Here is a 26,059-nt window from a genome sequence, read left to right as displayed (position 1 = left end):
CTCCCATTTTGGCAGCCTGTAATTTACATTGCGCGAGATGAACACATCTCTCACAAACACACACTGCCAAAGCTCATATCAGTTAAAGAAGAATATATTAGGTGCCAGTAGCATAGCTGCACTAGTTTACCAAGCGAGACTTCGAAATGTTATTATGTTTTTAAATTCCTTTACCCTTCAACTTCCAGAAAGTTCGCCATTCGCATGGCCAGTTTCCAATCGCGTTCGATTTCCGGTGACGGCTAAACTTCACGACGGGCGATATCCGAACCAGCCCGTGCCCCTCTGCCCTTCACCAATCCACAAGGTCAAACAAGCAGCGTTGGTGACGGCGCGGGGAGGCCCTTCATGCAACGGTGGACGTAAAAAGTGGTGAACGACAATAATCATTGCCACGCAATTTTTCCTTTCCTGTAAATCGCCGCGTTTGATTGAAGTACGTTGTACGTACGAAAGTATGTTCAACTTATTTCGCACTGTACGTAGCCAACCGTGCTAAATCGGGAGGTGCGATTGGGATGCGGATCGCTGACCGATTCGCTCACCACGTCACACACAAGAAACCATTTCCACGCTCCACACGGGAGACTGCGACACGGGAGGGGGGGGGGGGGAGGAGGAGGCAAAAGCTCATCTTAAACGTTTATTTTCGTCGACGCAAATATTCTGCACACACGGTGACACGCAGCTTCACAAACGCTCCAGAAAAATCGCCGAATCCATCCTGGACCAAGAACATCCACCCTTGTATCGCGCTCCCTCACGGCGGCCCCCTCTCCAAGCCAGCCCCAATCACCCAGACGGCATTACGACGCATCAGCTCGTCACAAAAACACAAACCCTCAACAAGCGTCCCAACGTGCGCAAACGGCGGCCCGTTTAACCACTCCGATGGCGTTGTCGAGTGTCACCGCGTGCTGTCCGGCACGATGTCCGAGGTTTCGCTCAAGATGCGGGGAATTGCGTCAGGGGCCGAAGAAGCTCCCGGCACGTGCAGCGAAACGTCGGGACGTCGCGCCGAACGACACGCGGTACAACAGGGTGACGCGTCGGAGAGATACGCAGGACAACCGCGAAACCTACACAGTAGTAACAGCCTCTTTTCTTACAAGATTGCTCGGACAAGCTCACACACAACAGCACGCTCTAATACTGTGCACAAAACCGTGGGATTGGCAGCAATCACTTGGCCATGACAATCGCGATTCTGTTCGGCCACCGACCTCCCAGAAAACAAAACCAGACATGCACAGACGCACTTCCAGGCGTATCCTGCTTGCACACGCCACGTGACCACTCTCATGCAGGGGAATGGCTTGTGGCAGAATCGAGGACGTAGAAATTGCAACGGTTCTGTTCCACCACGCTCGTTAAGCCCGGGGGGGAGGGGGGGGGGTCTTGGGTTGGGGGGGGGGGTGACGTGGAAACAAACGACGGCGAGAGGAGCTTTGTTTTAGCGCGCCAATCCGATTACGCCGACGGTTTTATTTTTTACATATGTTTAGCAATTTATGCGAGAGATTAAGACGGGGCCCCGTAAGTAGTCTGCCGAGCATGGCTCGGCCTCGTTTGTAAGTGCCCACCACCCAAGGTACATGACTGCGTGCGGGCAAGGGGAAGGCCGCAGAGAGTCGACAAGAACTTGTATTGACTGGGTCTCTTGAGGCGAGCGCTGTTGCCGCAAAGCAGTGAACCGGCGAGGGCCTCTGGAGAGCGGCCCAACAGCACGCGCGCCCACCTAGCCGGGTGGTGGAGGCAACGGCAGCCGCCCAGGAAACTGGGTGAACAGCGGGTGTGCGTGTGGTTCAATGGTTGGGATCGCAATTAAAATAACCTCGTCTCTTTTGTTTATTTTGTGCCGTGTCTCATTCGATTTTTTGTCACATTTGTAAAAAAAAAACAAGTTTCACTACCACAGCCTAAATGCAACATTTTCCTGTAATTTGCGTAAATCGTGAGTAACCGATTGGCACGCACACGATGCCGATGCGTGCACCGCTGGAGTGAGAATCGATTTTAAATCTACGAGTCGTGCCAGTGCGCAGCGTGCCACTACGCTTCACTCCCTAAGACAGCCGCCCCACGCCGCGCTGACAAATCCACCGACAGAAAGCAGCGGTTCTACGGAGAGACATTCCGCGCACGGCCCTGTGAGAAGCCACTGCACGCGCTCCAACGAGACAAATCCACGGGGCCGAGTAAGCGGAACGCGGGGAGCCGATGCCCACACTCCTTGACCCCCCTCCCCCCCCACCCGTATGCAGCAAGCGGCGTGCCAACACGTGCAGCATGCAGACGGCTGCCCGGAAAATTCACAGCCCACACTCCCAAACGTGCCCACGCACGCCGCGCCACCGGCAATCGCTCCTTCCGGTTTATTCTTCAACTCCGCGATGGCCTGAGAGATTTCCCCCCCCCCGCCCCCCCCCCCCCCCACCAACGCCTTGGAGCCCTACCCACGAGCACGGCGCGCAATCTCCGTGTCGGGGTGGGGGCGGCTCCTCCTCCTGCTCGTCCTCCTCCTGCTCGTCCTCCTCCTGCTCGTCCTCGCGTCCACGCGTGGCGACGATGCCCGGGGGCATCATTTGCCTATTCTCTGCACCACCCAGTCCTGCTGGCACAGCGGGCAGCGGTTGTTCTGCTTGACCCAGAGCGACATGCAGCAGTTGTGGAACGAGTGGTTACACTCGCCCCACACCACTGCGCGAGAGGGAGAGAGGGAGAGGGCGGTGTGAGCGTGCACCCCGGCCTCGCGTTGTGTCCTGCACACACGTCACGCTCGAGAGGCCGCAGTGCACGGTGGGTGTGGGGGGGTAGCCTAGGCACCCTCCTCGCCGACAACTGTGGTCAGCAAATGCATGTACGAAACGTCGTACTCAGATTGTAAATGTTGTGGCTTTGCTCTCTCGAACACACCGGTGCTGCTGTACCAGTGACGAATTGGCCACGTTCTGTTTACGTGACAAACCTTACTAATTGGTCGTGTCGGGTTTAACGACGCATTTATATATTTACGCGATCTAACAAACAAAAAAACCTGTATTATGGGTTATACATTCATGTGTGTCGAACTTTTTTCGCACCGTACGTAGCCAACCGTGCTAATCGGAGGTGCGGGGGATGGACAACACACTAAAACGCAAAAAGCCGTCCTGAAGAAACCAGTTATCAATCTAGAATCATTTAAAAGTGCATAGCTCCGGTGGCTTCATAATATCGGCAGGAGGAGCGTTCCAGACGGCCGCAGAAGCGAATCCGAAACGCGCCGCGCGTCGCACAACCTCGTCGCGTCGTCCGGTAACCGTGCCGAGCCACGAGGGGCGATTTGAGCACGCGACAGAGAGCTCCCCCCGGTGCAACGGGCCAAGGAACAGCGACATCTGTTTTCAGGGTCGGACAAAATTGAAAAAATAAAATTCTCCCGCCGTGCCCGATGAGTGCGGAGAGCGACGGGAGACGACGCGGAGCGTGGCCAGACCCCGCGGGGTCACCGGTCCCCCGGCACCCCACCAGATTGTGACGACACGGCCCAGCCCCAGGGTGGCGGCGGCGGCGGCGGCTCTTACCCACACAGTCCTCCTGCTTGCTCTCCGCTTGGCACCGCAAGCACGCGTCTGTGGGAGAAGGGGGGGGCGTAGGACAAACCTCGGGGTCAATGTCGTCTGTGGTCGGAGCATTCGGGGAGACGGCAAGGAGAATGCTTCAGGTTTATGCAGGGCGCTTCAAAAAAACGTTAACACTTAGTGAAAAAAAGGAATAATGCACTTGAACACGATAGCAAATGTGATGTTAATAGCTTCAAGAAGCCAAAGAGTGTCCCCCTCCACTTGTTCGCCACCATTGTCAACGAGTGCCTGGATCTTCTCCAGGTGGTCCCCAGACTCCGCAGGCAGCAGCACCTCTGGCGGGCGCCGTTGCAGATTCTCGGGAGTGTTAACATTGTTTTGAAGCACCCTGCAAGCACCCGCGTCCTCGCTGTGTTGCCCAGCTAGGGCCGGTGCCGCTTCTCGGTTAAAGCTCCGCGAGAGGCCGGGGAGAAGCCGCCTGATGAAGGGGACCCCCACGATGAAGGGGACCCCCCCTGGTGAAGGGGACCCCCCCTGGTGAAGGGGACCCCCCCGGGGACCCCCCCCAGGGGCTCAGAGAGAGGGGGGGGGGGTAGATCTGGTGGGGGGAAGATCGGGGCCAAGGCGGACTCGGTGTGGTAACGAGGAGTAAATGGCGAGCTGTTTTTTGGGTCGAGGAGTGCCGTGGGGAGGCGACGATCCCGTGGCGTGCAGGCGACCCGGGGCCGAGAGGAACTGGGGGCCGAGCTGGGGGCTTGGTGAGCGGGAGGGGGGTGCTGAAGGGAGAGGAGCGAGGGGAGAGGGGAGAGGAGGAGCGGGTCGGCAGAAGCTGCGGCGGCGGCTGGGTTCGAGTCAAAGGGAGAGAGCTGCGAATCGTGCAGCAGGAGCAGGATGGGGCGAGGTGGTGCAGCAGAAGATGGGGTGAGGTGGTGCAGCAGTAGGAGCAGCAGGAGGAGGAGATGGGGCGAGGTGGTGCAGCAGGAGGATGATGGGGCGAGGTGGTGGTGCAGCAGGAGGAGCAGCAGCAGGAGGAGCGAGCGAGCGACTGAGCGCGGCCCACTCGAGGCTCCTCACCCATGACCTGGACGCGGCATATGGCGCACGTGTCGCACTCCACGTCCCAGCTCCACATGGCCACGGCGTTCCACTTCTTGAGGGAGAACATTCGCTCGGGCCCGGCCCGCTGCGGACCCACGGGGCCCGCGGGGCCCGCCGGGTCCCTCACGGGCGGCGCCGCCGCCGCCTCGGCCTCGTCACCCTCGGCGTCCGCCATCCCTCGGCTGCTGCTGCTGCCGGCACAGACGCCACGGGCCAGCGAGGGGGCAGTAGAGAGGGAGGGCAGCGGAGAATTTCCGTGATTGTTTTTTTCTGCAGTGGCGGTGTCTTCTCACACCGCCCCCCACCGCACTCCCGGAGTGATGATTCTCCTCCGTCTTCGGCACGAGGCCTCTCCTCGTCAGTCCGCTCCGACTCAACAAAGGTGGTGCTGCTGCTGCTGTGTCGGGTGGAGGAGGGCTTACGACAACACGACGTTGTTTTTTTCTCTCGTGCGATGTCACCCGGCCATCTGTTGTGATGCATCACAGGAACCGCGTGTTGAATCTCATCCGCTCCGGCCTCTCTCTATGCGCTATTAGGAGCATTGCCTGAAACGTCGTTCGTTGTAAATGTTTCCTGTTAAGCGCACACCGCTGTGACCTCCTAACGTGGTTTTGTGTCTTGTTCTAACGCTCTGACCCGCCTTTACTTGACATCTGTGGATAAGAGCTTTATAGCTCATCGGATTCCTCCAGTTTCAATACAGATTCTCATTCTGTTGAACGTTTTGAGTTGTTTTGTCGGTGTTCGTGCTGCCAACTCATAGCAACAACAACAACATTAAGCAGACACCATGCCCCTTACCATGACTGTCCTTCCACGTTACACAAACTAAAAGTACCCTATGTATTACACAGACCATCAGCAACAGCATTCTGCAAGTGCATAATTTCAATCTCAATGTAGATTGAAAACTCATTTCTTGTGTTTAGTTTCTTGTCTACGCACGGTGCGAAAGAAGTTCAATATACATCATTGATTCAATATGAGCAAACTCTGGTTTGGTTTCGATATTCATTCTCTGACCAGCAGATTCAGTGTTGCATGAACCGATGACGGTGAACTTGTTCAAAGCTGGTCAATCTATCAGCTGTGCAATAGCGATATTGTTTATGCCCCAAACGTCCCCTATTATATCGTTCTCAGTGTTATTGGCGAATGTGTTGAGAGAGTAGAATAGGACAGCAGACAGCGTAGGGTGGGTGGGTGTAGGGTGGGTGGGTGTGGAGTGGGTGGGTGTAGGGTGGGTGGGTGTAGGGTGGGTGGGTGTGGAGTGGGTGGGTATGGGGTGGGTGGGTGTAGGGTGGATGGGTGTGGAGTGGGTGGGTGTAGGGTGGGTGGGTGTAGGGTGGGTGGGTGGGTGTGGAGTGGGTGGGTATGGGGTGGGTGGGCGTAGGGTGGATGGGTGTGGAGTGGGTGGGTGTCGGGTGGGTGGGTGTCGGGTGGGTGTAGGGTGGGTGGGTGTCGGGTGGGTGGGTGTCGGGTGGGTGGGTGTGGGGTGGGTGGGTGTAGGGTGGGTGGGTGTAGGTGGGCAGCATCAAGACGAAAATTAGTGGGTGGGAGGAAAGATAGTGTAGGGAGCTATGGTGGGGGGGACGGGGGGTGAAGCATGAGGAGTAGATGGGGGTTATTGGGGGCTGTCGAGGTTAGCAAAGAGGGCCAGTAGGGGGAGCAAGAGGCACGGGCTATGTCAACTTTTGTCACGGTCTAAAGAAAAAAAAAGGTGACTGAAACGCCTCTGTGGTGACTGTGATTGTCACTGTGTGGTGCCGGGCTTACGAAGTCACGGCGGATAATGCGTTGGCATTATGTGTTAGCCCCTTACTGGGCGTAGTACCACCGGCCCTAGCGGGGCTTGGGTGAGCGCTGGTCAGCACGGAGGCACCACGTACGGTGTGCGGTGCGGGCTCCCGGTGAGGGAGCGTCAGCCAGCCAGGGTTACGTTGGGGCAATGTCTACTTCTGCCGTAGCGTGGCTAGATGGATCATTCAACACCCAAGTGAAGGTTGTGTTATGTTATGATGTTGAGTTACTGAATAAATAGTGTTGCTCCCAAGACAACGTCAGTTGGACTCATTACACTTCACCGTGCTAATGATGGGGCGTTTTGGACATGTACAAAATAATGTGTTTATTGTGAGAATAGGTTTTTTCCCATTTTATCTGGCAACAAAACAAGTGTTAAGTTTTTATTTAAAGCTTTCGTGACTATAGGGATTCCTATTCATGGTTCTTTCGGTAAAGTAACGTAGAAGGGAAACATTAAAATAATAAAAATATGAAACAATAAAATTATCACGACGTTTCAACTGCAACACAAGCAATCATCATCAGGTGTGAAAACCACAGCAAGAAAATTTGAAAAAAGTGGCGGGTTTTTAACGATGTGGTTTTCACACCTGATGATGATTGCTTGTGTTGCAGTCGAAACGTCGTGAGAATTTTATTGTTTTACATTTTTATTATTTTATTGTTTCCCTTCTACGTTACTTTACCGAAAGAACCAAGAATATAAGTGTTACGTTGTTAAAACACCAAACTGAAACCTTTTACAAGGAGTCATGTCTGGATTAACCACAATACCTGTGATCAAAATGCAAACAAAAAACATACTCTGATAATATATGCATTGTCTTTGAAACTGATTGGTACAGCACGAAGACAATGCACTATCAGAGTAATGAGAGCTCGGGGTGAGCAGGAAAACCTTTTTCCTAAGCAGCTCTCTCACTATATTTTTTCACCTGATAACGATTGCTTTATCAGGTGAAAAAACGTCGTGATATTTTTGTAATTGTTTTTCTATCTACGTGGCTTTACCAAAAGACCCAAAGAATATGAATTCCTGCAGTCACAAAAGCTTTAAGTCAAGATTTAACCTAACACCTGCTTTGTTGCCAGATAAAATGGGAAAAAGGTATTCTCAGATTATGGTACTGGCAGAGGAGGTCCCATGATGTAAATGTGTTTATTGTTGCATTAATTCATTTGTAGACAGGTTCGGTATATCACAGCAGGGCGATAACAATTTAGCACTTGTAAGGGGTGGAACACGATTTTAATCGTACTCAACGAAAACAAAAAGCTCTTTTATTATGTATAGATTTTCCCTCCCCAAGCGGGGAGGTGCACCATTCCCGGAGGTACTGCAATACCGGGTTGATGCGCGGAGTGGACGGAGCAAGCCCCTATTCCATCTCCCTGTCCCAAAAATCAATTTAATATAAGGTACCACAATGTGGTACGTATCAGATATTAAACTGATAAGAACAGATACTACACTTGATCTTAGCCAAAAGGCCGAGAAGCGATAGCTTAAAGCTGTCGGTGGTGGGTTACACATACCCACAAAGACTCTCTCTACGCTATGGGGTCAAACCATGATTATCAGAAAACAGCTATCATCACATGTAATACATCCAACTACGCGGAACAATTAAATATCGTAAATAACTTGACGGAAAATTTGGGAACTGGAAATCTGTTTGCATGAAAAATGTATAAGAATGTTGTTGTTAGAATCCCGCGCAATGGCCTATGGGAATTATGTCATTACGGCCATATCGACTTGCGCCACTTGGTGGCGTGTTACCCATGTGAGTGTGTGAATGTTTATAATCGATTCTCATGTTCAAGATCATTAATCTAAGCACTTTATATTTTCATGAATGATCCTACTTACACAACACGTGTTTTATAATAAGTACAGTACAGCATATTGTTAGAATCCCGCGCAATTACTTATGGGAAGATGCCAAAAGTTATCTATGGGTCGTATCGTGGTGAATTCAAAACGGATACATTACATGTAACACAATCTTAATTCTGGTTTTAAAACGTTGTATACAGATTTACATTATATTGTATATTTAAATTCGGACATCTGATTTTCATACCGAAAATATATAATTACATATAAATATTAGCACCCCGCGCAAACGCTCATTGGCATTAGTCGGTACCGCCTTGCACCACGTGGCGGCGTTGCTGTACACACCCGTGGGCGTGATAAGTCCTGGACTAAGTTCTAAATAGATATTTTCATAAATTATCCGTTTTACGGTCAAGTAAAACATCTTGCGATGCGGTCACATTTAAAAGCTTCGAAAATGCAAGTCGTATGTAATTGTGACTTATTTTCCCCAACCTTGTGTGTCGCTATACCAAGGCCGTAGCCATGGAGTCAACATGGGGGGGGGGGGGGTGTGACCAAATCTTCCAGGGAGTCTGGGGATCCCGCCCCAGAAAAAAATATCTACATTTTTAAACTCATTTCCTGCCATTTCCTGCCAAAAATATAAAAAATTCACTACCACATAGGATGGACTTTTTTTTTTACAATAATGTCTAATAGCGTATTGTATAACATTGCTCTGTTTTTACTTTTTTTACCATTTCCTGTTTCATTGTATGTGTAGTGGATTCGAATTAGGTGCACACACAACTTCTTGGGAGGCAACACTTATTTATTAATGAACACAACAGTTAACTCTTACATTACGCTTAGGGTGGTGACCACCGACTTACTCTAGCTAACACACGCTTCTCAGATACTCTAGGGAGGTACAGCCTCCTGTCTTGGCGGGACTCACACGTCTACCGCTATCCTAGAGTCCTCCGGCTGGGACCTACACACAGATCTCTTGCTAACCTAAGGAGGTACAGCCTCCTGTCTTGGTGGGACTTACTTACACGTCTACCGCTATCCTAGAGTCATCTGGCTGGGACCTACACACGGATATCTTCTTGGCGTCTTCATGATGCATCTTCATTCTTAATACGGGCAGCCTCGAACCTCGTGAAGAGGCTGCTTATATGGGCCTTGGCGTGCCCGAGCCCTGGCCACGCCTCCCTTCGAGAACCCTCTCGAAGCCCCCCTGCTGTCCACGTGCCCCCCGAGGTGCCCCCTAGGCCCCCGGACCCACAGGGGTCCAGTCACGTGTCCAACCGGGGTCACAGAGTCCAGAACCGGCCCTGACGTCATTCCCGCCTCCAGGCGGGATGACGTCATGTGTGTGTGTAGACCCGTGTGGTCGTGACGCTCCCCCGCATAGTGACGTCACACGTGTGCGTGTGTACACAGTCGTGATGCTACCATCACTACATATGTAATGGCAGAGATGAGGGATTTATAAAGTACACCCATAACCACAATCATATAAACAGAAATCTATTTAATCTAGATTTAAAGCTTTCGTGACTGCAATGATCCATACACTTTGGTTCTGTTTTATTTTTTACCTACGTGACTTTACCGAACAGAACCAAAGAATACCTATTTAATAGCAATATATTTGGGGGGACATTTAGAGCATATTTTAATATTGGGGGGGGGGGGGGCCTTGCATCATTGCAGTCACTTCAACTCTAGAAGTTTTGTATATTAAACTCGAGGCGTATACTCATGGACTCTCTCGTATGCCAATCTTTGAGGTGAGACAGGAGAGACCAAACCGGCGTGACAGATGGCACGTGTGATTCAGACGCAATAGAAACAGGACAGGCTGGTTGCACTCATCCTAGGTGCGTTCTCTCCACACCCAATGTGCTCATGTTCGCGCGAGTTGACCAGTTGCGAAATGTTCTCACCTCTGTCATTTGTTTAACATTTTCCCTCCCCAAGCGGGAAGGTGCACCATTCCCGGAGGTACTGCAATACCGGGTTGATGCGCGGAGTGGACGGAGCAAGCCCCTATTCCATCTCCCTGTCCCAAAAATCAATTTAATATAAGGTACCACAATGTGGTACGTATCAGATATTAAACTGATAAGAACAGATACTACACTTGATCTTAGCCAAAAGGCCGAGAAGCGATAAGTAAATGCTGTCGGCGATGGGGTACACATACCCACAGACTCTTTCTCTACGCTATGGGTTGAAACCGTGATTATCACAAAGCAGTTATTTCGCATAAAACACAGCCAATACACGGAAGATGAAAACATTCTAAAGAGCTTCATAATCATCTTTGTCGATGAAAAGCGGATTTTAAAATCGAAAATGTATAAGAACAGCACAATGTTAGAGTCCCGCGCAATGGCTTATGGGGAGACGTCATGAAACTAATCTACGCTATGGGTCGTTCCGTGGTGAAATACAAAACGGATATTTTAGATGTAACACAATCGAAATCGTGCCGTGCAAACATTGTATAAAGCTTTACATAATATATTTAAATTCGGATAGCTGATTTTTATTCAGAAAATATAAAATTATAGCAAATTATTATCATCCTGCGCAGACGCTCGTGTCATAGCCGATCTTGCTGCTTTTAGCCAATCAATCACATTATTACTCGATCCACGGATCGATTGATCGATCCAACTTTAACCCTCAACGTCCGAGGAGTCCGCGGCCTCGTGGACGCTTCTTGCAGCCGCTGCTTCTGCTGCGCCGGCCCTGCATGCCGCACGCGGTGTTAGAGAACGAGCGGCTTGGTTAATGTTGTTGCTGCTGCTGTTGTTGACGCCGCTGCTGCTGTTGCGGTTCTCCTTGCCCTGCCTCACTACCGGCTGCAGCCCAAGTCTCGCAGTGCTCCAAGACAGCTGCTGCTGCGCTTGATGGTGATGAAGGTGTTGCAGCTGCTCATGCAGCTGCTGATGCGTGGTGGTTTTAAAGGCCCTGCGGGGGGGGAGCCGGTGCAGGATTGGGGGCTGCACTGAGACCCATCGTCGCACTCAGATGTCCGGGAGACGGACACCGTTGGTGGTGTTGTTGTTGTGCCGATGACTGGTACCAGCGGTGTCGGGATCGGCCTCTGTGGAGGAGGCTCGTGAAGGACGCTACTGGGCAGTTGGAGGCAGTCGCCCTCTAACAACAACGGAGGGCGGAGGAGCGACGCTCACAACAACGAGCGGAGCGCCGGGTGGCTAAAGCACAGCAGGTTGGCACAGTAGAGGGCACAGGTGGTGCATCAGCCAGTCATCTCAGTCAGTCGACCCGTGGCACTTGGGTCTGCCCCGTGACCTCCTGCCAGCGGGCGTTCGACACTTCACGTGGCCTCAAGGTGCACCTAGCCTGGCACAAGCGTTGTGGTCACGTCACCGCCACTTAGTGGCGAATGGCGGCGGTTGTTGTTGCTGTCCATGAGGATGGTGGTGGTGGTGCTGGCGGTCAGTGGCGGCCCCATGCCCGCAGAGCCGCCGCCTCCGGGATTGTCCACTGATGGTGGACGAGCGCAGCATGGATGGAGGCGAGATGGACGACACGGAGGGGTGGAGGCTGGCCGTGGGAGGGCGAGTGGAGGGGGGTGACACTGTGGTGTCCACTACGGGACACGGGGACGCAAAGGGAGCGCGTGGCGAGCTGCATGGTGGGGCTAGGTGAGTCCACAAAGATAAATACACAAATATAAACTATACCCCTCGTCGCCTTGGGGCAAGTGCTGTTAGCGAGCACCAAAGAAGGCCGACACGGCGCACGAGTCGGAGGAGTCAAACCGCGCCCGACCGCCTTTGTCTCCCCAGTGGTGGTGTTTTTACACACCACACCAGGTGCTCGTTTGAGGCTGAGTCGACCTAGGGGAGGCCCACATGACCGGTTTTTGTCTGGTACGGAAACCGTCCCATCACTCAAGATGGCGATTCCCGCCAATCCACGCCTGGGTCTCGCGTTCCTTTACCAAGATGGCTCTACCTAGTTCCCTTGGCGCTGCGGCCCGTTGAACTGCCCTACCCGAGATGGCCGTGCCTGTTGCCGTACGACATTCTCCTCGGTACAAACATGGCCATTCGTGCCTCGTTACGAGGGCTTCTTGGGTTCAGGGGGCTCCTTACCAACGATGGCCGTTCCCCTAATCTTGTAACAACAAAAAAGGCCGCCTGTACCGTTTCTGTGCGGTGAATCACAATCCTCGTGAATGAAGAAATTTCAGAGGCTATATGACATCGGGAGGTGGTGGCACCACAACGGAGAACTGCCGAGATGAGACTCACGATGCTGAATGCCACCGTTAACCAGCACCACTGAGTGGACAGAGGCCCGCCCCTACAGCTCGTGGCTGTGACGTGCGGCGTCATCGGCGGACAGCGTGCGACGCTGGGGCAATTGAACACAGGAATGAGATGTAATCGATAAAAAATGGGTCAAATGGTAGTTGGGAGTTCTGTTAAGCCAGGAGAGGAGAGGGAGTGGCTGCATAGTCAAATGTAGACGACGCTGTTACACCAGTGCTGCGGGGATTATTACGTTAAGTGAACCGATTTGAAGACGGTTTCAATTTTATTTTGCTTAGAGACAAGGATGGTGTCATTTGCAAGAGTAACTTGATTCACCAAAATGACAAATGCAAGAACATAAAGTACAACAATCATCTCAATGTAATGCAACATCGTGAGACAAAGAATGGAAAAGGGCACACTCATAAATCAATATAAACTAAAATACATTTCCTGAAACGAAAGTTAGCTTGAGATAAATTACTTTTAAAAAAACGTTAATCATTAACATTCGTTCAGTTACAGATACATCAAAATTGATTGAGGGTGCTTGTTGCACAGGCAGGTAGAAATCACATTCCCACGGGGCACCATGTGACCTCAGTGCACTGTTACATCACTGTGATGTCACCATTACATCATCACGAACACATGGGATGCCACGTGACTCCAGTGCACTGTTACATCACTGTGATGTCACATCCCCCCCACAAACTTAGTTGCTAATCTGGCAGCGTGAGGGTCAGACGTATTCTGTCTTTGCTACATGGGTTTTATGTTTGCAAGTTTTTCAACAAATCAAAGTCAGCCATCATCATCTTGAGAAGGACACATTTTTGGACGCTTTTTTATTCTTTACAACCACATCACCACAATGTCGAAGGCCAGGAAAAAGGGCTTCGTTAAGCATCTCAAGAACATCTTCTGTTGCTTACGCAGTGTTTCAGATGATGAGGTTTATGAGCCAGGCAGCTGTGTTCCGAGCTCTGTGAAAAGTCATGAGGCGAGCCCAGTGGCTAGCCATGAGGAGACGGAGGTGGCAAGTCTTGAGGCAAGCCTGCTAGATAATCATGAGATGGCCCAGGTGGCTAGCCATGAGGAGACCGAGGTGGCAAGTCTTGAGGCAAAATCGGAGGCTAACCATGAGATGGGCGCGGAGGCAAGCCGCGAGGTGGATGCAGTGGATAACCGTGAGATGAGCCTGGTGGCTAGCCAAGAATGGACAGAGATGGCAAGTCTTGAGGCGAGCACGGTAGAAATCTGTAATATTAGCTTGGTGGCTAGCCATGAGATGGGCACGGAGGCAAGCCGTGAGTTGGACCGAGTGGATAATCGTGAGATGAGCCAGGTGGCTAGCCATGAGAAGACCGAGGTGGCAAGTCATGAGGCAAGCCTGGTAGACAATCATGAGATGAGCCCGGAGGCAAGCCGCAAGGTGGACCTAGTATGGAACTGTGAGATTAGCTTCGTGGCTAGCCATGAGATGAGTCTTGTCACAGCTATGCGGCGAGCCTGGTGGCTATCCCTGAGGCTAGCTGTGAGAGCAGCTCAGTGCATAGCAATGAGATGAGTCTGGTGGTTAGACTTGAGACGAGCCCGGTGCCTAGCCAAGAGGCAAGTCAGATAGGTCACCATGGGCCCAACCCAATAGCGGACAGCCGTTCAAACCGGGAGGCAGACCATGGGCCAAGCGCAGCGGTAGATCGGGAGCTGAGCCCAGCTGAAGGGGATAAAGCAAACCCAGTGGCAAGCCACCAAGATGTTCGTGCTGCCAGCAATAAGGCTGCCGAACGCAAGTGCTGCCAAGCTACAAGCGACCGGGACAGTCCAGGTTGCGGGAGTGGTCAGGCTGCTGGTTGCAGGGAAGGCCAGGCAGAAAATCGCGGGTTCGGCCAGGCAGCCGGTCAAGGGAGCAGACGAAGACGCCGGGGTGGCCAAGCTGCCAGACGGAGGGGCTGCCAGCATTCCGCTCTCGGGGGCACGCAGGATCTTAGACACAAGGGTACCATTCCATCCACAGCGCCTGCCATCATCAGGCCTACCTCCCAGAAGCTAGCTGCCTGTCCTGTGCCAGATAAGATTGCTGTGGAAGGTAAGCTTGTACCAAAGTGACTCTGTGACCACTAGCTTGACTTTGGAATTCCCTCTCATGGTCTCTTTTTCCAAGTTCTTTTAACATTACTTTATCCCAGAAAAAGTGTTAACTCTTAGATATTATAACTTCACTGCTGGGTAATTGACGTTTCGGCCATTTGGCACTGTCAACAAAAACACGTCATTGTAGAGAAACTGCAATCTCATGGGCTTACTCTGTAGTAGGGTTGAGTTTCAGATGAAAGTTTGTTTGTCACATTTTTGCACAATGTACGTTGTTATATACTTATGTTTCATCGGGTTGGCAAAAGTGACACGAAGGCATGAGGATCCATTTATGGATGAAAATCAACGTGAATTACGGGATACATTGCAGCCCTTCCATAATCCTTCATTTAGTGGAAACATATAAAAAATGAAAATATCGGACAAGGACCAGGTTCTTGCCCTATCCGTTGAATATTGTTACCCTTACCACGTTTACAGAAAATTACGTAAAAAAACAGCTCACTGCAGGGTCACCTAGAGTTGAAAAATACATGGTTGTGAAAGGGTTAATTAAGAGCACCGCACAAAACAATGATATCACAAATTATGGCTTTACCACACAACTTTCGAGCCAGTCTCCGGAGTGCCTCGAGTGTTAACAGAAAAGTCCGTATGTGTTTTGTGCGCAGATAAGAACAATAATGGAGCTCCACGACTTGCGCCGGAATCGGGGGAAAACTTGAGCCTCACATGGCGGTGGAATGTATGCGAGGGTGCTGGCCTTGACAACATGGGGAACACCTGTTTCCTTAATGCCACCCTGCAGTGCCTTACTTACACAGCACCCCTGGCAAAATACCTGATCTCCAGACACCATTCAGGAAGAAGTGAGTTCCCAAAACACTTTGAAATAACAAAGACCTGAAAATAATTGTGTTTTGTGAAGATTTCCTGGCTGTGTGCTGCACCTACAGCTGAGCTGTGTGATTGGTGTTGTTCTGACAGCATGTGCCACCTCTGCTTCACTTCACAGGTACAGAGAATGGATTTTGTATAATGTGCATACTGGAGAGGCACACCATTGCAACATTCAGCTCCAAGGGCAAGGTCATCAAGCCCTTGGAAATCGTCCAAAACCTCAAACGTGAGTTCCGTCCAATACAACACAATTGTGCACACTCAATTGTGAACCTATTCATTGGGTGGCAGAGTGGGGCATTCTTTAAACTTTTTCCTCGTAACCTTGTGTCCAAACCGCTTATGACCTCCATCCATTTACCCACAGGGATCGCCAAACACCTGCAGTTTGGCAAACAGGAGGACGTGCATGAGTTCTTCTGCTACATCGTAGAAGCTCTCCACCTCTCCTGCCCAATCAACCACCACAAGTAAGTAGTGCACGTCCTAGGCCACTGGTTTCCAATCTGTGTTACCAAAAATTGACAACAAAGTTTGCAGAATAATCTTTAAATAAGTGTTTGGCTGCGAGGTAAAACATAGGGGTTAAAACAAAAAGGAGTAACTCTCCCATGTGCACACTTGATAAAGATGATGCATCTGTAAGTTACCGTATGTGTGATGTCATTCATTTCCAGGTGCAGGCCAGAAGAACATGTGGAGAAGACCTCGGTGGTTCACCACATCTTCACAGGGCAGCTGAGATCGACAGGTAGATGCCAGCTCCATGTGCAACATCATCTCTGCAAGTAGCGATCGCACCGAGTGTGACGACGCATGCTGCACAGTGCAGATCAACTCTACACTCTCTTACGCACGTACACAGCAAAAACACACAAATACAGAAATCCCCCTCAAGCCTTAACAGAATGCTGGAGCAATTGCTATTAGCAAGTACATATGTAGGCCAACATGGCACATGACAAGGTGGTGTGGCTAGCACCATGCCCGGCCACCTTCTGGTGGCTAGCACCAGTGCTGAAGTAACACAATGCAGCAGATACTCATTTGAGGCTGAATCGACCTGGGAGAAGCCAAGGTTCAGATGTTTAAAAACATTTTGGCCGTGAGCGAGGATCGAACTCAGTTCGCTGGGTTTGAAGTGCAGTGCCGCTAACCACTAAATTTCCACTCCCCGCACAATAGGAAAATGCACACGCACACAGACACAACAACCCATTTGATGAGATACAAACACAAGTATTAAAGCTTAACATCAACTTGCATGCATGCACGTAATTATTTTTGCAGCATTTAACTTGAAATTACCACGTGGCTCAGTGGGAGAGCCAGCAGCTCACAATTGGAAGGTTAGAAGCTTAAATTCAGATTGGGGGTTGACTCGCCACATCATCAATCCGGGGTCACTAAATTGAGTACCACGTTGTGGGGAAGTCAACAGTGGTTGTCCTATTAACAGACTCCCCCTTGCCATATGAATGAGGAGTGAGGACATTCTACCACTGCCTCAGGTTTATAAAGAGCAGATGCGCACTATCTCAATGCCCATTTGAGCAGGAAATTACTTATAATGTGAGTCAATATCACATGTGGTTGTATCTGAGTGGGTGATGCCTGGGGAATGATTGTGAGTTTGACTAGGGAACTTTATTTTATTCGAGTCTTCTAATCAGAATGCTAACCTCTAATTGCACGTGTGAATGTGTGCTCGTGGGTTTACTTGTGTTTCACAGTTGGAGTGCACGCAGTGTTCCTGCACCTCGGACAGATTCGAAAACTGCCTGGACATCAGTCTTCACATCAACGTAAGAAACGAGGAGGTCTCGATTTACTTAAATGGTACCTTTACTCGTGACGAGTTTTGGATTTAAAAGTTGGGGTTTATTATTTTCTCATTCTTAAGCAACACTTTTTGATCTTTTTCAGATCATGTACATTACACTAGTACTGTCACTCAAACACATTCAGTTTGCTGATCGTCTGGAATGCTGTACATCGGATGAATCTGAAAATTGGGAGCACGTCTTTAATTCCTGTCACCTTAAGACACTGTCCTCTTATGTCACACCACAGCCAGTACAACATAAGGACTCACTGTAAAAGTTGTTTCCAGTGTTCATTTCAAGCACTCGTTTGCCTTCACGTCGTTCTTTTTCACGGAATTCCCCAGACCTGCTGGCTGCTTTTTCAGATTTCACCAAGGCAGAGACACTGGATGAATACACTTGCCAAAGGTGAGCATGGCACGACGTCAGTGTTACGCGAGTCTGTCTACTTTGTATGGCCAACATATTTGTACAGTTTTGCACTGTGTGCTTACGCGAGCATCTCGGTCCTTAACTATGTTACCCTATTTGTATTTTTTATTTATTTTAAGATTGCATCTTATAGCTATTTTATATTCTATATTTATTCAATTGTATATACTTTAGCCCCTTGGTGTTAGACTTTGAACCCTTATTATAGTAAGACTTGTTTACCACTTATTTAAGATTTTAGATTTCTATATGATGAATGTATGCACCATCCTGCCAAAGTAAATTCCGTGTCTGTGTGAACTTTCATGGCGAATAAAACCCTTTCTGATTCTGATTATACTGACGCTTATGCTTTTTGGTGCGCAGGTGCTGTTGCAAGGTGAAGGCCACGAAGAGGATGAGCCTTCACCATCTCCCAAATGTCTTGGCCCTATCCATCAAGCGATTTGATCTGTTTGGAAACAAGATCAATCGGGTAATGTTTTGGTTAATATACATGTTTTTTTTTATTTCTTCAAAAATGTTGCCGTATTTGCTCAATTTTTTCATTGCTTGTTTTTGAGCTACTTCCTTTTTGAGTAATTTCTGTGAATTATTTCGCATTATTTCTTTTGCCACGGTAGTAACCCAGATCACTCGTGCAAATGTGACTTTTCACGGTCTCTCGAGCTCCGACCTTGTTAATCTACCTAAACTGGACGCTATGGTAGCTAAATGTTAACTACCTCCCCCAGTATACAGGAGGTTCGTGGGTTCGATCCCGATCCTAATGCCTGTATATTTGGAGTTTGCATGTTCTCCCTGTGGTCACGTGGAATTTTCTCCGGGTCCTCCGGTTGCTGCTAGAGTATTTGCCTGCTATAACTATTCACGTGATAAGCCACTTTATTGAGCTATCATTTGTGGCTAGATCGCTCCTAAAAAAGAGCTATATAGCTTAGTCAGCATTACCTGGTGAAGTAAAAAAAATAGCAGAACAAAAATGAGAATAAAAAACTAAACTCGACACTGCATCAATTCTTCTCTTCCCTCACCACTGCAGGATTGCCCGTACCTACAGCACCTGGACGTGCGGCCATTGATGTCGCAGCAGGAAGACGCAGACCCTATGGTGTACAGGTTATACTCGGTCCTTGTGCACTCTGGGAAATGCAGCACAGAGGGACATTACTACTGTTACAACAAGGTGATGCACTGCATTATCACACAAACACACACCAATCATCCGTACGCGTAGATCCTTTAAATAATTCGATTCAGTGAAAAAACATCAAGACAATTCCTGCTCCTATTAGCCGTGAGGCGGTGCTCATCTCCCATTTATCGGCCTGAGCCAGTGGTGAAAATTCCCCGTGACCGAGGGAGAGCGTGTGCATAGAACAACCACTGATCACTTCACGAAAAATGTGTAGTCACTTTATTGACCCTGGATAGATGATGGACCAAGTGAAGTCTCAACCAGGATTTGAACTTTCAAATGTAATAAATTATTTTATGGATTATCGGTTCGATTACTCAACTTATGGGACGACACAATAATGGATGGAATAAGAGGGTCACCTCTGTTCCTGATGTGTCATTTTACGAATATATGGGGAGTTCAGGTGCAATTGGATAATCGTCGTAATTAATCTTCGATGTTTTTTTGGATACAGATCCGCGATGGGAGATGGTTCCGGATGGACGACGACTTGGTGACGCCGGTCGACACCACGGTGGTCATGGAGAAACAGGCATACATCCTCTTCTACGTCAGGTGAGTAACCCACGAGTTGTATTTGTGGGTATGCCCACAACAAGTGTGGTCAATGTGGAAGAGTAGACCAAATACCATCCAGAGTTTGTCTCCTCGAGGATTTTCTGCCAGCAGTGGCATGAGCAATAAATTTCAGAGCCACGCCGTTATCATTATAATTTTTACCTAAGTTGGGGAGGTTGCCTTCCACCTTTGCTGTTAAGGCTCCATCTCTGTTGAACTCACGGGAAGTTCACCAGGTTGCGCTTTGGGCCAATGAAACTCATCTAGCGGTCGTTCCATGTGCTGTGTGCAGGTCCCCAGAGATGAAGGCCATACCCGTGTGCAGTCAAATCAACGACGGCCATGGGAAATGGCATCAAAAGAGGCGGCAGCGACGATCCCTGACCCCGGCGATCAACCGTCATCACTGATGGATGATACCACAAGGGCCGTGGTCAAGCTAATCATCGGCACGCGCCGCTGCCCCCTGCCACCGCCGCTGCCACCACTGCAAGGGCAATGCTCACCGGGTCCTGATGAATACCGCTGACACAACACAGCCCAGCAGCACCAGCACCACACCCACAGAGAAGATTATTACCATTGTAAATGTGTACATTGTATAGTTTTGTGAATACAAGAATACGTACTTTAAAAAAAAAAGTTTGAATCAATTTATTATTCTTGGGTATGATTCTGTATGTAGTTGGTAAGGCCATGTCCAGATCTAATAGCCAAGGGACATCCAAACAGCAACGTGAACCTATGAAATGGCTACTGCATTATTTCTGTGTTTAAAAAAGTCGTGAATTTTGATGGCTGTTTTGCCATGCAGTTCAGAAGTTCAATACCCACTTAATCCACGAGATGGCATCACTTCAGTGGTTGCAATATGGGGGCAAAAACAATGAATTGTTTGAGAAACATGTGAAATAAGTGGTGTTGTATGTATGTTGAATTTCTTTAGCATCGTATGTAGCCTAGTCGGGTGATCGGAGGTGCGGGTTATCAAGTAACACACTCATTAGGCGTATTTATCCGATGGTGCGACTAAACATACTACCTTACGTTGTACTGTTAGGGTCGCCGGCCCCCGGGATCTCCCCTGCCTGCGACCCTGTCCGCGAAGTCCCGACGCTCCCGGACTCTCCACTAGTGTGGGAGCTGCCGCCGCCGCACTCCTCCCCGGGCGGGGAAAGGTCGTCGCGCTCCTGTTCCCCCCCGTGTGCTGTTCCCCCCCGAGTCCGGGTTTCCGACCGGTGAGGCATCACACTCGACCGCCCTGGGGCCCGCTAGCGCTTCGCCGGCACCCAAACGCGACGCTCCCCGCCCGCGCAGTCCCACGCCCCAATCACACGCGGGTAACCGGGGGGTTAAAGGTCGGAGGGTAAGCGACGTCGTTCGTGCTCACTCCGACGATTGGGGGGATTGGATTAAACGGGTTTAAAGGGCTATGCGATGGGCATGCGCACGAGACGGGTATCCGCTCGCAACGCGGGAGTCCGCAGCCGACGGTTTGTAGCGCACACACTCCACGCGGCGCCGCTCCACACACGCGGCGACCACCGAGAACAGCAAGCGCACCCACGCTTCCACTCTCTTTCCACACCCTCGCAAAAACCACCACACCAGTCTGTTATGTAACGACCACCGCGACAGCAAGCGCACCCACGCTTCCGCAAAAACCACACCAGTCCGTTATGTAACCGCCGACGATTTATTCCACCGCGTCGGCGAGCCCTTATTTAACCGAGTCAGTCGGGATCAGCGGGGCAGGACCAATCTATCTCTCGATAGTCGGCACTACACTCTACCTGTCCTTCTCCCCTTTACCCTCTCCGGTTTTGCTCTTAAGCTAAGTCCCAACTCCCTCTCTCTCTCTCTTACTCACGGTTCGTCATCACTGCCGTCTGGTCCTCGCGGCGCCTCGATACGTCCCACGGACGTTCGCGCGGCTGGACTCGGGAGTTGACGGGCCTGGGGGTTGACTCGAGTAGCCAGAGAACCTTTTTCCTTCGCCCTGACCCGCTTTATTCTTTCTACATCAAAGGGGCTACCTGGTGCCGACTCGCGGGCCAATCAGCTCGCTGGGATCACCCGCCAATCGGTAGGCCCATCTGTATCCCAGCATCCCCCGGGCCGTTGCTTTCAGCGACGTCCGCATCTAAATTTACCTGCTCAGCGGCCCTCCAGCCAGAGGGCGACCCTGCTTTCCCGCCGCTCGTGGCTCTGCCCTCCTACCTGCCTGCTGACCCGTGTGTGTTGTGTGTGCTGTCTACCCGCGGTGGCTCGGCAGCCCCGTCGTGACCATGTAATTACAACCAAAGTCACGGCGCCGCGGTGGGTGTTAGCGTCGGGGGAGACCGTCCAATTCCCTGGCTGCAGGAAACCGTGAAGATTATCCCTTTACGAGGGCTTCTGGGTGAAAACCTGTCGGCCAGGGTGTCTCCCCACGCGCTCTAATGGTGGGGGGAGTGCGTGCGTGTGTGTTCCGGTGGGGGGGGGTGGGGAGGTGGTGGGGTGGAGCAATGTTGGCCTCGCCGCTCGGGGCGGCGAGATCGCAGGTGGGCCACCCGCCGATCGGCTCCGTGGCGGCGGCATCACATAGCCCCCCGAGGTGCCAGTCCCCGTCCCGGGTTGACTGGAGCACCTCGCCTGGGCCGCGCCCACGAGGTAGCGCTGCGGGGTCCGGGGGATCCGCCCGGATCTCGTGGCTGGCCTCGGGGGAGGTGGCTCCGTCCTCGGGGTTTCCTGCAGCGGTCTCCTTCTCCACTCCAGTGGCTCCTCCGGTCCCTCGGCACCTGGAGGCTGGGGGACAAACTCTGCAGCAGCGGGGTTTAAGGGGCGACGTCCCCGCCGTCCTCTGGCGGGGCCGGGACGCCTCGGGGCTGGGGGCCCGGCGGGGCCCATGTAGTGCGCGAGGCCCCCGAGCACGGGTGGCGCAGGGGCACCGGGATTTCGCGGTACTCGGGCAGCGAGGTTCTCCCCCGCCGGGGCTGCCCTCCATGGTTTTAAGCGGCGGACGTTAACCACCGTTTCTCGGCCCCTCTCTCCACCCTGGATTAATACCATCCAGGGAGAGATCTGCCGTACCACGGTCCAGGGTCCCCGCCAGTAGGTGGTCAGCTTCCCCACCTGTCCGGCCCCGACGCGAGGGGTGTGTAGCCACACCTTGGTGCCTGTCAAGAAAAGGGGGGGCTCCACGCGGGGTCGGGTGCTCTGTTCCTGTCGCTGATGCGCGGCCTCCCCTTGCGGGTAGGCCCGGTCCCGGACCCCTCGTAGGGTCTCCATCAGATGTTCCACGGGGCGACTCCCTTCCTCCGTTTGGGGTGGAGGAATGCCGAACAGCAAGTCTGCGGGTAGACGAGACTCACGACCAAACATCATTAGGAACGGGGTTTGTCCCGTCGATGTGTGCACCGTGGTGGCGTAGGCGAACAGGGCGTAGGGGAGGTGTTTGTCCCAATCCCGTTGGTTTGCGGCCGCCATACGCTTGAGCTTTCCGGCCAGAGTCTGATTCATACGTTCAACCATACCGTTCGCCTGGGGGTGGTACGCCGTGGTTCGGTCTTTCTGGATTCCGAACTCCCGGCACAGCGCCTGAAACAACTCGGCCTCGAACTCGCTACCCTGGTCGGTAAGGACTCGCTCCGGGATCCCGTGCTTAAGTACATAGTGCTCCACGAACGCCCGGGCTACTACCAGGGCCGTTTTATCGGGGATGGCCACCGCCACGGGGTAGCGGGTGAAGTATTCCACCGCTACGAGGATATAGCGGTTGCCCCGGTGGGATCGTGGGAACGGCCCCTGGAGATCGATGCCGACCAGCTGGTTAGTCCGACTGACGCGGAACGGCCTTAGGGGTACTTGGTATCGTGCCGGTTTCGGCCCGCACTGCTGACAAGCGCGGCAGCCCTGTACCCAGGCGGCCACATCTTGCGTCAATTTGGGCCAGAGATACTGGCGACGCAGAGTCTCCCGAGTGCGCCGTTCCCCGTCATGGCCCCCGAGCGGGTGGTCGTGTACCAGCCGTAGCAGCTGGGGTCGCACCTGGGCGGGAACACAGATGCACCCCGGCTGGCCGGCCTCGGTTAACTCCCGTACCACCCCGTTCTGCACACACAACCGGGCATACAAACCGCTCCAGGGCCCTGGTAGGGTGCTTTTCCCCTCCCCCTGGGCCGCTTCCACCGCCGCCAGATCCGGATCCCGCTGCTGGGTCTGCCTCAGCTGCTCGTCGCTCAGGCCCGGGAAGGCACAGCCGACGTCCTCCTGGATCCGTCCGATCGGGGCGGGGTGGTCCGCTGGGTCCCGAGTCGTGGGCCCTGCGCTCGCCGGGCGGCCGACTGGGTCCGCGCCTCCACCTGTGGGGGTCTCTGTGGCGCATACCGCACTCTCTCTCGCCGGGGGGGGGTTAGGTTCAGCGGGTTCCCGGGGGTCCGTTGCCTGTCGGCAACGTCCCCCCGTGAAGCACGGGCAGGCCTCCTCCGCCCTCGTCTCGGCACACACCGCGGGTCGCCGTGATAATGCGTCCGCGTTTGCATGCGTCCGCCCCGCCCGGTATTCGATCTGCAGGTTGTACTCCTGCAGCTGCGCCAGCCATTGGGCCATCTGCCCCCGCGGTTCCTTGAAGGTGAGGAGGAACTGCAGAGCATAATGGTCCGTGCGCACTCGACATTTCCTGCCGTATAAATACGGCCGAAACTGTTTACACGCGAAGATCACAGCGTACAATTCCTGACGGGTCACACAGTAGTTCAGCTCGGCCCCGCTCAGGGTCCGGCTGGCGTACGCAATCACCCGTTCCACCCCTTCCTGCACCTGCGACAACACCGCACCCAGCCCGCTGCTGCAGGCGTCGGTGTCCAAAATAAAGTCGGTGGTAAAATCGGGGAAAGCCAGTGTGGGGGTGTGTGTGAGGTGGTCTTTGAGGGTGGTGAAGGCCGTCTGGCAGGCCTCCGTCCACTGATAGGGGTTCTTGGGGGAAGTGAGTTGGGTGAGGGGGCGTGCAATCTTGCTGAATCCCTTTACAAATCGACGGTAATAGGTGGCGAGCCCCAAGAATGACCTTATCTCCGACAGGTTTCTTGGCTGTGGCCAATACACTACGGCGCGTACCTTGTCCGGATCGGTGCGCACCCCCGCCTCGCTGACGCGATGTCCGAGGTACCCCACCTCGCGCTGTGCGATGTAACACTTACGCGGCTTGAGCTTGAGATGAGCCGCTCGCAGTCGCTGGAACACCTCCCGTAACCTGGACCAGTGCTCAGACAGATCTACTGAACACGATCACATCATCCAGGTAAATCAGGCATTGCTCCCACTGCAAGCCCCGCATCACCAACTCCATCAGCCGCTGAAACGTCGCGGGCGCGTTGGTGAGCCCGAACGGGAGTACTCGAAACTCGAATAGTCCCATCGGGGTGGTGAATGCGGTTTTTGGCCGATCCTCCTCCGTCATCTCCACCTGCCAGTACCCGGACGCGAGATCGAGGGTGGAAAAATACCGCGCTCCGGCGAGGCTGTCAAAGGTGTCGTCGATGCGCGGTATGGGAAAGGCGTCGCCGAGGGTGACTGCGTTTAGTTTGCGGTAATCGATGCAAAACCGGGTTGATCCGTCCTTTTTTGTTACTAGCACCACCGGGGCAGACCAGGGGCTCGCCAAGGGCTGAATTATGTTATCGCGGAGCATGTCCCTGACCGCCTCTTTGATCTGGGCGCGTTCGGGTGCGCCCACGCGGTACGCGGGGAGTTTTATGGGTCGGGCGGCCCCGGTGTCGATTTGGTGCTTAACGAGATCTGTGCGACCCACGTCTGAATCGTGTTCGCTGAACACGTCGGCGTACTCCCGCAGTAACCCGCGTAGCTGATCGGCCTCTCCCTTGGGTAAATCTGCCCAAGGTACGTGTACCGCGTCAAGAAGGGGGGCGACCTCGGCGTGGGGAGTCGGGCCGACTCGCCAGGCCAGGTCTTGTTGGTCCTCGGGGCGACCGGGATCCTCCGCCCAGAGTGCGAATACCGAGTCGCTGGAGTGGCGCGCGTGTAGGGGGTGCACGGTGGCTACTGTGGTGCGCCGTCGTAGTATTGCTGGGGTGCCGTGGGGGTTAAACACACACATGAACAATCGGCCCCCATCGGCGTTTACCAACGTGGCTGACCCCACAACCCCGTATCGTTTTGCCAACTCCGGGTGAGGAGTTAGCATTACCTCCCCCGATGGTCGGTGCGCGGGGTCGGTGGAGGGTGTCGCCACAGGCACCAGCATCTCGGCGAGCGGCCCGATGGTGACGGCCGTCGTCAGGGTGGCGGCCACAGGTGTGAAGCGGGGGCGATTCGGCTCCCGTCCCAGGAATGGAATCCGTTCCCCGCTGCCTTCCACGGTGGCGCACCGCTGTCGGGGCTGCACGTTGAGCCCCAGCTTTTCCAGGAGGTCGGTACCTGCGATACACTCGTGGCACAGC

The 26,059-nt window shown here is 52.6% G+C and overlaps 2 protein-coding genes and 2 non-coding genes across 5 annotated transcripts; 1 reads left to right on the top strand and 3 right to left on the bottom strand.

Moving 5' to 3' along the window:
- Positions 1-630: 630 nt before the first annotated feature.
- RNF7 (ring finger protein 7) lies at positions 631-5,081 on the bottom strand. Its single transcript, XM_032972172.2, has 3 exons — positions 4,641-5,081; positions 3,567-3,614; positions 631-2,700 (listed from the first exon to the last, which is right to left on the bottom strand). Exons 1-3 carry the CDS (start codon positions 4,837-4,839, stop codon positions 2,582-2,584), a joined length of 366 nt encoding a protein of 121 aa, XP_032828063.1. The 5' UTR covers positions 4,840-5,081; the 3' UTR covers positions 631-2,581.
- A 2,704-nt stretch (positions 5,082-7,785) lies between these two features.
- LOC116952644 (U2 spliceosomal RNA) lies at positions 7,786-7,976 on the bottom strand. Its single transcript, XR_004404488.1, has one exon. It is a non-coding gene; the product is annotated as a U2 spliceosomal RNA (small nuclear RNA).
- A 2,313-nt stretch (positions 7,977-10,289) lies between these two features.
- Positions 10,290-10,480, bottom strand: LOC116952636 (U2 spliceosomal RNA). The gene has a single exon (XR_004404480.1). It is a non-coding gene; the product is annotated as a U2 spliceosomal RNA (small nuclear RNA).
- Positions 10,481-10,583: 103 nt separating this feature from the next.
- Positions 10,584-20,790, top strand: LOC116952625 (ubiquitin carboxyl-terminal hydrolase 36-like). 2 transcript variants are annotated; one of them, XM_032972169.2, is made up of 11 exons: positions 10,584-11,987; positions 15,374-15,571; positions 15,718-15,828; positions 15,970-16,072; positions 16,280-16,353; positions 17,336-17,407; positions 17,773-17,836; positions 18,227-18,335; positions 18,903-19,046; positions 19,516-19,616; positions 19,912-20,790. In XM_032972169.2, the coding sequence occupies exons 1-11, from the start codon at positions 11,852-11,854 to the stop codon at positions 20,027-20,029; spliced, it is 1,230 nt and encodes a 409-aa protein (XP_032828060.2). In that variant the 5' UTR covers positions 10,584-11,851; the 3' UTR covers positions 20,030-20,790. The 2 variants fall into 2 exon arrangements, with proteins under 2 accessions (XP_032828060.2, XP_032828062.2); XM_032972171.2 differs by having other exon boundaries at positions 11,916-11,987; positions 15,511-15,571; positions 19,912-20,789.
- The last annotated feature ends 5,269 nt before the right edge of the window (positions 20,791-26,059 follow it).

The sequence above is a fragment of the Petromyzon marinus genome, chromosome 47, assembly GCF_048934315.1.
Source record: "Petromyzon marinus isolate PM22_M1 ecotype Great Lakes invasive population chromosome 47, UKy_Petmar_22M1.pri1.0, whole genome shotgun sequence".
In the NCBI taxonomy this organism is placed as follows: domain Eukaryota; kingdom Metazoa; phylum Chordata; class Hyperoartia; order Petromyzontiformes; family Petromyzontidae; genus Petromyzon; species Petromyzon marinus.
Note: the sequence above shows the minus strand (reverse complement) of the source record. Positions and strands in the feature narration are given on the sequence as shown.